Raw genomic sequence first — 12,321 nt, 5'->3', positions numbered from 1 at the left:
TTGAGAAGATAATTATAGACACAAATCTAAAACCCATGAAGTTCACTAACAATGACAGAATGTAAACAACTGACAGTGGACCATATAACATTTGTGGACCAAATAAAATATGTAAATATGAATAGATGATCTGAAGTTTTTACTAAAGAAGATAAAGCACACGGCTGTTTAGGCGTTTGAAAGCACACGTATGATAAGTCAAGTGTTTAATGTGAGTAAAGCACATGTAGGGTATATATCTAACACAACCAGGTACGAGTGTTTACCTTTCATCACAGCATTGTGCCAGCTTCATTTGTCATCATTATTATTAAAACATAGTTATGAGCTGTTCAAGAGCACTCTGAAGCTCTACATATATTCACCTTTTTAAAGACTTCCCCATAGTCCTCTGTGGCTGTAGACGTGCCCCCCTCAGAGGTCAGCTCAGAGGTGGATGTGTCACCACGCTGCTCAGTGGACGACTCCTCACCACACTCCTGAGTGTTGAAAAACAGCAGATTCATTGTAAAGCATTCAGCCTTATTTCCCTCCTTTGTTTCCCTCTGAACAATGATCACTTTCAGCACATGTTCATATAATCACCTGTCCTCTCCAAGGCCAGTCCGAGTCACCATAGTCATAGGGGATCTCCTCTCCTGGCTCGATGTCTCGTCTTGCAAACAGACACAGATGGGGCTTCCCTTCTACATTTAGGTGCTTCATTTTAGCGTTTGGGTTGATGTGGTCATCGTTGACCAACCTTCCAAGTGACTCATCTTCTTTTGCTGCATCAACACTTCAAATACAAACGATCAATATTAAATACATGCATGTGTATATTTTCTGGATTAAGAGCCTATTAAGATCTGGACTATCAAATGCTCTGTTTTAAGTCACTGACATAAAGCATTGAGTTTTAATACATACCACCAAAATGTTCCATTATGGCGAAACTCAAACATGAAGACCTTCAGCTTGTTGTGATAAACTCGCTGTCTCCTCTCACATTCTTGTTTGCTTATTAGTTCACCACGATACTCCAACAGGAAGTCTCCTTTTTCAAATGGAGCACAAGCAAAGACGCCCCGCCCTGTTAAAACACAAACACGAGTGATGAAGTCAGGAGAACCAGGACATTTTATAAGGCCAACAGTCCTTAGTCAGACCTATCTTACCCTTAAAAGAGCTGATGAACCTGACATCGAGGTCACCTTTGTCCTTCCCAGACGCAATACAGGTCCTTGCATCTTCCTTTGGGTTTAAACGCCTCCACCTCTGCATTCCTGTGTGTACTGTAACCCTATGTGTCCAGAGACAGAGGGAGGGTTAACATAATCACCCAGAGACAAAATATTAATAACTACCGGTATAATTATATAGCACCTTTAAAAGCATGCATCAATGTGAAAGCTCACTACAGTAAAAGTGTGATTTCCACACAGAAACTTCACATTTTACAGTTGTCTTGCATGCATGCATTATGTGACTTAAAATTAATTTTTAGTGACTGAGTTGAATTTTGATATCACAATGTATAATATTAGTGTTTATTCCAGTGTACATCTTTACACATTTTCTGCTGATGGAAACGTTACATTGTGCCTACTCACAATAATTTAGGGACATTGTTATAAGTGCTTTTTCTATGTGGTCTGAATTCTAATTAAATAAGTAATAGTATATAACACCCCAACAATAGAGACAATAACAAAGATAGCCCTGGCACAACGTGGTGGAGCGTCATCATCCATGAACAGAAACACGGAAACACGCAGTCCTGCTTCTAGCTGATCACAGCAGGTCTACCTGTTGAGTTAAAGGGCCACGCGGAGCCGTCATCACGTGCGCGTCGGTGCGCAGCTACGCTAACCAGACACGCGCAGACACGCAGCAGCTCTTGCTAATTTAAAGTTAAATCAGCAGAGTTACGGTCTAATACGATTTTGTATATGAAGACGCCATATTAGTGATAGGAATTGCACATTGTCAGTAATGTAACCGTTTAAATCCCCCTTTTATTTTAACGTGCATTAAATATCGCGTGATTTCCAGTGAAAGTAACATTAACAAGTTACCAGAGCGCTTAAAAAATTAAACTTCCACTTCTCAGAAAAACTCGGGTTCATTTAAAACTTAAACCTCATGTCAGAAAACATATAAATGAGCTGCTTACCTTCATTGCCAGGAAAATTTCACGTGACTCCGGTCTTAGATACGCCCACATTGAAATGACGTCAGCTTATTTCCGGGTTTGTGTGTGTGTGTGTGTGTGTGTGTGTGTGTGTGTGTGTGGGCCTTTTTCAAACCAACCCCTACACACTCCCCCTCCGTGACGGAGTGCACTCCGTCAGAAGTCACAGGGTACGTCTCACTGGGCCTTTCTCACTTCTCTTATTTGCACCGAGTGTCCTCCGAGTTGTCTCCTCCACTTGCGTCTTAGTCCCGCCCACCAGAGATGCACGGAGGAAACGAAGCCGAGGAGAGAGGACCGAGGAAATCAGCTTTAAGACACATGAGACGTCGTTTCCTCGACAGCGTCACATGACGCGACATCAGCTGATCATGTTCAGCTGTCAATCAGTCGATCAGCTGTTTATATCCACACAAACACGCACTGTATTATTTCTCATCAAACACACACACTGTATTATTTCTAATCAAACACACACAGTTACAGTGTTTAGTTTCTTTACCTAATAAAAAAATCATCTGAAGAACAACCTGCAGTCTACTCAAACCAAAAGGACAGTTTCTACTGACTAAAAGATTTCATTTTGAATTGTCTATAATTATTGATTATTATTAATCAGTTTGGACTGAACCTAGCCTGTATTTAGACAACGAACTCTGTATTTTATAAACACATATATTTATGTGTCAGGATACTGAAAATGATTGATTAGAATCTAAATGATGAAACTTTGTGAAGATAAATAAGTGAGAATATAAAACGGACTCCTCTTCATCAGACTCTTTTTAATGGCAGCTCATCACAGAGTGACTCTTTACAAACTCACTGATGTTCATCATCTGTTTAAATGTCCGATGCTCCATTTAGCGTCTTTTTAATGTCCGTCTTTTCTCCGGTATTAAACTCTGCTCATGTTGAGAAGTTTCACTGAAGTCTGATCCGCTGCAGCGTCCAATCAGTGAGTGATATACGAGAAGGGGGCGTGTCTGTCAGTGAAAAGACTTCCGTGAAGTCAGCTCTCGTGTCTCCTCGGTCATCGCTCCTCGGATCAGCCTCCTCTCTCCTCGATCCTCTCTCCTCCGTTCGCTATTAGAGCTTTGGGACGATCCTCAACATGGCGGCTTTGGAACTACTTCCGGACCGAGGACCGAGGAGACTGCAAATAACGAAAGTGAGACGTACCCACTTTCCTTATTTGCAGTCTCCTCGGTCCTCGGTCCTCGGCCGAACCGGAAGTAGTTCCAAAGCCGCCATGTTGAGGATCGTCCCAAAGCTCTAATAGCGAACGGAGGAGAGAGGATCGAGGAGAGAGGAGGCTGATCCGAGGAGACACGAGAGCTGACTTCACGAAGTCTTTTCACTGACAGACACGCCCCCTTCTCGTATATCACTCACTGATTGGACGCTGCACAGGATCAGACTTCAGTGAAACAGAGTTTAATAGGGGAGAAAAGAGGGACATTAAAAAGAGGCTAAACGGAGCGTCGGACATTTAAACAGATGATGAACATCAGTGAGTTTGTAAAGAGTCGCTCTGTTATGAGCTGGGATTAAAAAGAGTCTGATGAAGAGGAGTCCGTTTTATATTCTCACTTATTTATCTTCTGAACATTTCATCATTTAGATTCTAATCAATCATTTTCAGTATCCTGACACATAAATATCCGTTTATAAAATACACAGTTCGTTGTCTAAATACAGGCTAGGTTCAGTCCAAACTGTTTAATAATAATCAATAATTATAGACAATTCAAAATGAAATCTTTCAGCATTCACATTCTCTTCACTAAAATTTTATATCAAGACTTTGATAAATGTCCTCGATGACAGAGCCTTCGCCTGGCGTTAGTTCAGCTGTGACATGACACCTGGGAGTCACCCATGAATCATTATCTGTGCGTGTCAGAGAGAGAGCAAAAATTGTGCAAATCCGAAACTCAAACCCCGGTGTGCAATGTCGTCTCTGGGAATTGAAGTTTCCTCACTTGTGACATCGGTGAGGAATAGTGAGCTGTCCACCACAGTCAGAGCAGGTAAGTCCAAGGGAGGCTAGGTGCAATACGGGCGTCATGTCTCCTTTGGCGTCCGTCGTTCCACTCACTCCTCTTCAAGTCTATGCAGTCCTTGATGACAGAGCCTTCGCCTGGCGGAGCGTTGGGTGGTGGTGTCCTCCAGCTGGGTTGGATTCAACACACACACACACACACAAACACACACACACAGACACACACAGACACACACACACACACACTTGAGCTGTTAAAACTTCCCAAACTTACACATTCAAACCTGAGGCATTCACATTCTTCTCACTAAAATTTTATATCAAGACTTTGATATATGTCCTCGATGACAGAGCCTTCGCCTGGCGTTAGTTCAGCTGTGACATGACACCTGGGAGTCACCCATGAATCATTATCTGTGCGTGTCAGAGAGAGAGCAAAAACTGTGCAAATCCGAAACTCAAACCCCGGTGTGCAATGTTGTCTCTGGGAATTGAAGTTTCCTCACTTGTGACATCGGTGAGGAATAGTGAGCTGTCCACCACAGTCAGAGCAGGTAAGTCCAAGGGAGGCTAGGTGCAATACGGGCCTCATGTCTCCTTTGGCGTCCGTCGTTCCACTCACTCCTCTTCAAGTCTATGCAGTCCTTGATGACAGAGCCTTCGCCTGGCGGAGCGTTGGGTGGCGGTGTCCTCCAGCTGGGTTGGATTTAACACACACACACACACACACACACACACACACACACACACACACTTGAGCTGTTAAAACTTCCCAAACTTACACAGTCAAACCTGAGGCATTCACATTCTTTTCACTACAATTTTATATCAAGACTTTGATATATGTCCTCGATGACAGAGCCTTCGCCTGGCGTTAGTTCAGCTGTGACATGACACCAGGGAGTCCCCCATGAATTATTATCTGTGCGTGTGAGAGAGACACCAAAGCCTGTGCAAATGCAGCACTGATGTTGATTTTTTTTTTTCCTGATCCAGCCCAGTGGTCAAGTTGTTGTGAAAAATAAAGTCTATAGTGTAGTATGCTCCTGATGCGAGTTCACAGCACACGTCCACTGCACGTAATCCATGCACGCTGTCCTAAACACAGCTACACTAAAAACAGCTACTTTAATCTCTAAATTAGAGCCCTTTAGTGGTGAGGAACATACAGAAAATTCATGTGCTTATTCTACAGCCATTATCGGACAAGGTGAAGTGTTAATTTACAAAAAAAAAAAGATTTAACCTGCAATATGCTATTTAAACCGAAGCTCAAACCCCGGTGTGCAATGTCGTCTCTGGGAATTGAAGTTTCCTCACTTGTGACATCGGTGAGGAATAGTGAGCTGTCCGCCACAGTCAGAGCAGGTAAGTCCAAGGGAGGCTAGGTGCAATACGGGCCTCATGTCTCCTTTGGCGTCCGTCGTTCCACTCACTCCTCTTCAAGTCTATGCAGTCCTTGATGACAGAGCCTTCGCCTGGCAGAGCGTTGGGTGGCGGTGTCCTCCAGCTGGGTTGGATTTAACACACACACACACACACACACACACACACACACACACACACACACACACACACACACACACACACACACACACACACACACACACACACACACACACACACACACACACACACACACACACACACACACACACACACACTTGAGCTGTTAAAACTTCCCAAACTTACACAGTCAAACCTGAGGCATTCACATTCTTTTCACTACAATTTTATATCAAGACTTTGATATATGTCCTCGATGACAGAGCCTTCGCCTGGCGTTAGTTCAGCTGTGACATGACACCAGGGAGTCCCCCATGAATTATTATCTGTGCGTGTGAGAGAGACACCAAAGCCTGTGCAAATGCAGCACTGATGTTGATTTTTTTTTTTTCCTGATCCAGCCCAGTGGTCAAGTTGTTGTGAAAAATAAAGTCTATAGTGTAGTATGCTCCTGATGCGAGTTCACAGCACACGTCCACTGCACGTAATCCATGCACGCTGTCCTAAACACAGCTACACTAAAAACAGCTACTTTAATCTTTAAATTAGAGCCCTTTAGTGGTGAGGAACATACAGAAAATTCATGTGCTTATTCTACAGCCATTATCGGACAAGGTGAAGTGTTAATTTACAAAAAAAAAAAGATTTAACCTGCAATATGCTATTTAAACCGAAGCTCAAACCCCGGTGTGCAATGTCGTCTCTGGGAATTGAAGTTTCCTCACTTGTGACATCGGTGAGGAATAGTGAGCTGTCCGCCACAGTCAGAGCAGGTAAGTCCAAGGGAGGCTAGGTGCAATACGGGCCTCATGTCTCCTTTGGCGTCCGTCGTTCCACTCACTCCTCTTCAAGTCTATGCAGTCCTTGATGACAGAGCCTTCGCCTGGCGGAGCGTTGGGTGGCGGTGTCCTCCAGCTGGGTTGGATTTAACACACACACACACACACACACACACACACACACACACACACACACACACACACACACACACACACACACACACACACACACACACACACACACACACACACACACAAGCTGTTAAAACTTCCCAAACTTACACAGTCAAACCTGAGGCATTCACATTCTTTTCACTACAATTTTATATCAAGACTTTGATATATGTCCTCGATGACAGAGCCTTCGCCTGGCGTTAGTTCAGCTGTGACATGACACCAGGGAGTCCCCCATGAATTATTATCTGTGCGTGTGAGAGAGACACCAAAGCCTGTGCAAATGCAGCACTGATGTTGATTTGTTTTTTTTCCTGATCCAGCCCAGTGGTCAAGTTGTTGTGAAAAATAAAGTCTATAGTGTAGTATGCTCCTGATGCGAGTTCACAGCACACGTCCACTGCACGTAATCCATGCACGCTGTCCTAAACACAGCTACACTAAAAACAGCTACTTTAATCTCTAAATTAGAGCCCTTTAGTGGTGAGGAACATACAGAAAATTCATGTGCTTATTCTACAGCCATTATCGGACAAGGTGAAGTGTTAATTTACAAAAAAAAAAAGATTTAACCTGCAATATGCTATTTAAACCGAAGCTCAAACCCCGGTGTGCAATGTCGTCTCTGGGAATTGAAGTTTCCTCACTTGTGACATCGGTGAGGAATAGTGAGCTGTCCGCCACAGTCAGAGCAGGTAAGTCCAAGGGAGGCTAGGTGCAATACGGGCCTCATGTCTCCTTTGGCGTCCGTCGTTCCACTCACTCCTCTTCAAGTCTATGCAGTCCTTGATGACAGAGCCTTCGCCTGGCGGAGCGTTGGGTGGCGGTGTCCTCCAGCTGGGTTGGATTTAACACACACACACACACACACACACACACACACACACACACACACACACACACACACACACACACACACACACACACACACACACACACACACACACACACACACACACACACACACACACACACACACACACACTTGAGCTGTTAAAACTTCCCAAACTTACACAGTCAAACCTGAGGCATTCACATTCTTTTCACTAAAATTTTATATCAAGACTTTGATATATGTCCTCGATGACAGAGCCTTCGCCTGGCGTTAGTTCAGCTGTGACATGACACCAGGGAGTCCCCCATGAATTATTATCTGTGCGTGTGAGAGAGACACCAAAGCCTATGCAAATGCAGCACTGATGTTGATTTGTTTTTTTTCCTGATCCAGCCCAGTGGTCAAGTTGTTGTGAAAAATAAAGTCTATAGTGTAGTATGCTCCTGATGCGAGTTCACAGCACACGTCCACTGCACGTAATCCATGCACGCTGTCCTAAACACAGCTACACTAAAAACAGCTACTTTAATCTCTAAATTAGAGCCCTTTAGTGGTGAGGAACATACAGAAAATTCATGTGCTTATTCTACAGCCATTATCGGACAAGGTGAAGTGTTAATTTACAAAAAAAAAAAGATTTAACCTGCAATATGCTATTTAAACCGAAGCTCAAACCCCGGTGTGCAATGTCGTCTCTGGGAATTGAAGTTTCCTCACTTGTGACATCGGTGAGGAATAGTGAGCTGTCCGCCACAGTCAGAGCAGGTAAGTCCAAGGGAGGCTAGGTGCAATACGGGCCTCATGTCTCCTTTGGCGTCCGTCGTTCCACTCACTCCTCTTCAAGTCTATGCAGTCCTTGATGACAGAGCCTTCGCCTGGCGGAGCGTTGGGTGGCGGTGTCCTCCAGCTGGGTTGGATTTAACACACACACACACACACACACACACACACACACACACACACACACACACACACACACACACACACACACACACACACACACACACACACACACACACACACACACACACACACACACACACACACACACACACTTGAGCTGTTAAAACTTCCCAAACTTACACAGTCAAACCTGAGGCATTCACATTCTTTTCACTACAATTTTATATCAAGACTTTGATATATGTCCTCGATGACAGAGCCTTCGCCTGGCGTTAGTTCAGCTGTGACATGACACCAGGGAGTCCCCCATGAATCATTATCTGTGCGTGTCAGAGAGAGAGCAAAAATTGTGCAAATCCGAAACTCAAACCCCGGTGTGCAATGTCGTCTCTGGGAATTGAAGTTTCCTCACTTGTGACATCGGTGAGGAATAGTGAGCTGTCCACCACAGTCAGAGCAGGTAAGTCCAAGGGAGGCTAGGTGCAATACGGGCGTCATGTCTCCTTTGGCGTCCGTCGTTCCACTCACTCCTCTTCAAGTCTATGCAGTCCTTGATGACAGAGCCTTCGCCTGGCGGAGCGTTGGGTGGTGGTGTCCTCCAGCTGGGTTGGATTCAACACACACACACACACACAAACACACACACACAGACACACACAGACACACACACACACACACTTGAGCTGTTAAAACTTCCCAAACTTACACATTCAAACCTGAGGCATTCACATTCTTCTCACTAAAATTTTATATCAAGACTTTGATATATGTCCTCGATGACAGAGCCTTCGCCTGGCGTTAGTTCAGCTGTGACATGACACCTGGGAGTCACCCATGAATCATTATCTGTGCGTGTCAGAGAGAGAGCAAAAACTGTGCAAATCCGAAACTCAAACCCCGGTGTGCAATGTTGTCTCTGGGAATTGAAGTTTCCTCACTTGTGACATCGGTGAGGAATAGTGAGCTGTCCACCACAGTCAGAGCAGGTAAGTCCAAGGGAGGCTAGGTGCAATACGGGCCTCATGTCTCCTTTGGCGTCCGTCGTTCCACTCACTCCTCTTCAAGTCTATGCAGTCCTTGATGACAGAGCCTTCGCCTGGCGGAGCGTTGGGTGGCGGTGTCCTCCAGCTGGGTTGGATTTAACACACACACACACACACACACACACACACACACACACACACACTTGAGCTGTTAAAACTTCCCAAACTTACACAGTCAAACCTGAGGCATTCACATTCTTTTCACTACAATTTTATATCAAGACTTTGATATATGTCCTCGATGACAGAGCCTTCGCCTGGCGTTAGTTCAGCTGTGACATGACACCAGGGAGTCCCCCATGAATTATTATCTGTGCGTGTGAGAGAGACACCAAAGCCTGTGCAAATGCAGCACTGATGTTGATTTTTTTTTTTCCTGATCCAGCCCAGTGGTCAAGTTGTTGTGAAAAATAAAGTCTATAGTGTAGTATGCTCCTGATGCGAGTTCACAGCACACGTCCACTGCACGTAATCCATGCACGCTGTCCTAAACACAGCTACACTAAAAACAGCTACTTTAATCTCTAAATTAGAGCCCTTTAGTGGTGAGGAACATACAGAAAATTCATGTGCTTATTCTACAGCCATTATCGGACAAGGTGAAGTGTTAATTTACAAAAAAAAAAAGATTTAACCTGCAATATGCTATTTAAACCGAAGCTCAAACCCCGGTGTGCAATGTCGTCTCTGGGAATTGAAGTTTCCTCACTTGTGACATCGGTGAGGAATAGTGAGCTGTCCGCCACAGTCAGAGCAGGTAAGTCCAAGGGAGGCTAGGTGCAATACGGGCCTCATGTCTCCTTTGGCGTCCGTCGTTCCACTCACTCCTCTTCAAGTCTATGCAGTCCTTGATGACAGAGCCTTCGCCTGGCAGAGCGTTGGGTGGCGGTGTCCTCCAGCTGGGTTGGATTTAACACACACACACACACACACACACACACACACACACACACACACACACACACACACACACACACACACACACACACACACACACACACACACACACACACACACACACACACACACACACACACACTTGAGCTGTTAAAACTTCCCAAACTTACACAGTCAAACCTGAGGCATTCACATTCTTTTCACTACAATTTTATATCAAGACTTTGATATATGTCCTCGATGACAGAGCCTTCGCCTGGCGTTAGTTCAGCTGTGACATGACACCAGGGAGTCCCCCATGAATTATTATCTGTGCGTGTGAGAGAGACACCAAAGCCTGTGCAAATGCAGCACTGATGTTGATTTTTTTTTTTTCCTGATCCAGCCCAGTGGTCAAGTTGTTGTGAAAAATAAAGTCTATAGTGTAGTATGCTCCTGATGCGAGTTCACAGCACACGTCCACTGCACGTAATCCATGCACGCTGTCCTAAACACAGCTACACTAAAAACAGCTACTTTAATCTTTAAATTAGAGCCCTTTAGTGGTGAGGAACATACAGAAAATTCATGTGCTTATTCTACAGCCATTATCGGACAAGGTGAAGTGTTAATTTACAAAAAAAAAAAGATTTAACCTGCAATATGCTATTTAAACCGAAGCTCAAACCCCGGTGTGCAATGTCGTCTCTGGGAATTGAAGTTTCCTCACTTGTGACATCGGTGAGGAATAGTGAGCTGTCCGCCACAGTCAGAGCAGGTAAGTCCAAGGGAGGCTAGGTGCAATACGGGCCTCATGTCTCCTTTGGCGTCCGTCGTTCCACTCACTCCTCTTCAAGTCTATGCAGTCCTTGATGACAGAGCCTTCGCCTGGCGGAGCGTTGGGTGGCGGTGTCCTCCAGCTGGGTTGGATTTAACACACACACACACACACACACACACACACACACACACACACACACACACACACACACACACACACACACACACACACACACACACACACACACACACACACACACACACACACACACACACACACACACACACACACACAAGCTGTTAAAACTTCCCAAACTTACACAGTCAAACCTGAGGCATTCACATTCTTTTCACTACAATTTTATATCAAGACTTTGATATATGTCCTCGATGACAGAGCCTTCGCCTGGCGTTAGTTCAGCTGTGACATGACACCAGGGAGTCCCCCATGAATTATTATCTGTGCGTGTGAGAGAGACACCAAAGCCTGTGCAAATGCAGCACTGATGTTGATTTGTTTTTTTTCCTGATCCAGCCCAGTGGTCAAGTTGTTGTGAAAAATAAAGTCTATAGTGTAGTATGCTCCTGATGCGAGTTCACAGCACACGTCCACTGCACGTAATCCATGCACGCTGTCCTAAACACAGCTACACTAAAAACAGCTACTTTAATCTCTAAATTAGAGCCCTTTAGTGGTGAGGAACATACAGAAAATTCATGTGCTTATTCTACAGCCATTATCGGACAAGGTGAAGTGTTAATTTACAAAAAAAAAAAGATTTAACCTGCAATATGCTATTTAAACCGAAGCTCAAACCCCGGTGTGCAATGTCGTCTCTGGGAATTGAAGTTTCCTCACTTGTGACATCGGTGAGGAATAGTGAGCTGTCCGCCACAGTCAGAGCAGGTAAGTCCAAGGGAGGCTAGGTGCAATACGGGCCTCATGTCTCCTTTGGCGTCCGTCGTTCCACTCACTCCTCTTCAAGTCTATGCAGTCCTTGATGACAGAGCCTTCGCCTGGCGGAGCGTTGGGTGGCGGTGTCCTCCAGCTGGGTTGGATTTAACACACACACACACACACACACACACACACACACACACACACACACACACACACACACACACACACACACACACACACACACACACACACACACACACACACACACACACACACACACACACACACACACTTGAGCTGTTAAAACTTCCCAAACTTACACAGTCAAACCTGAGGCATTCACATT

The 12,321-nt window shown here is 44.9% G+C and overlaps 1 protein-coding gene across 1 annotated transcript; it reads right to left on the bottom strand.

The window, feature by feature from the left end:
* Positions 1–332: 332 nt before the first annotated feature.
* On the bottom strand, positions 333–1,278 carry LOC306840169 (N-lysine methyltransferase KMT5A-A-like; the record flags this gene model as incomplete). The annotated part of the gene is made up of 4 exons (XM_079369261.1): positions 1,158–1,278; positions 910–1,072; positions 586–778; positions 333–479 (listed from the first exon to the last, which is right to left on the bottom strand). Exons 1-4 carry the CDS (start codon positions 1,261–1,263, stop codon positions 333–335), a joined length of 609 nt encoding a protein of 202 aa, XP_079225387.1. The 5' UTR covers positions 1,264–1,278.
* Positions 1,279–12,321: the final 11,043 nt, after the last annotated feature.

This window comes from Symphodus melops, assembly GCF_947650265.1.
Source record: "Symphodus melops genome assembly, chromosome: 19".
NCBI lineage: Eukaryota > Metazoa > Chordata > Actinopteri > Labriformes > Labridae > Symphodus > Symphodus melops.
This window is presented reverse-complemented; position numbering and strand designations above follow the sequence as displayed.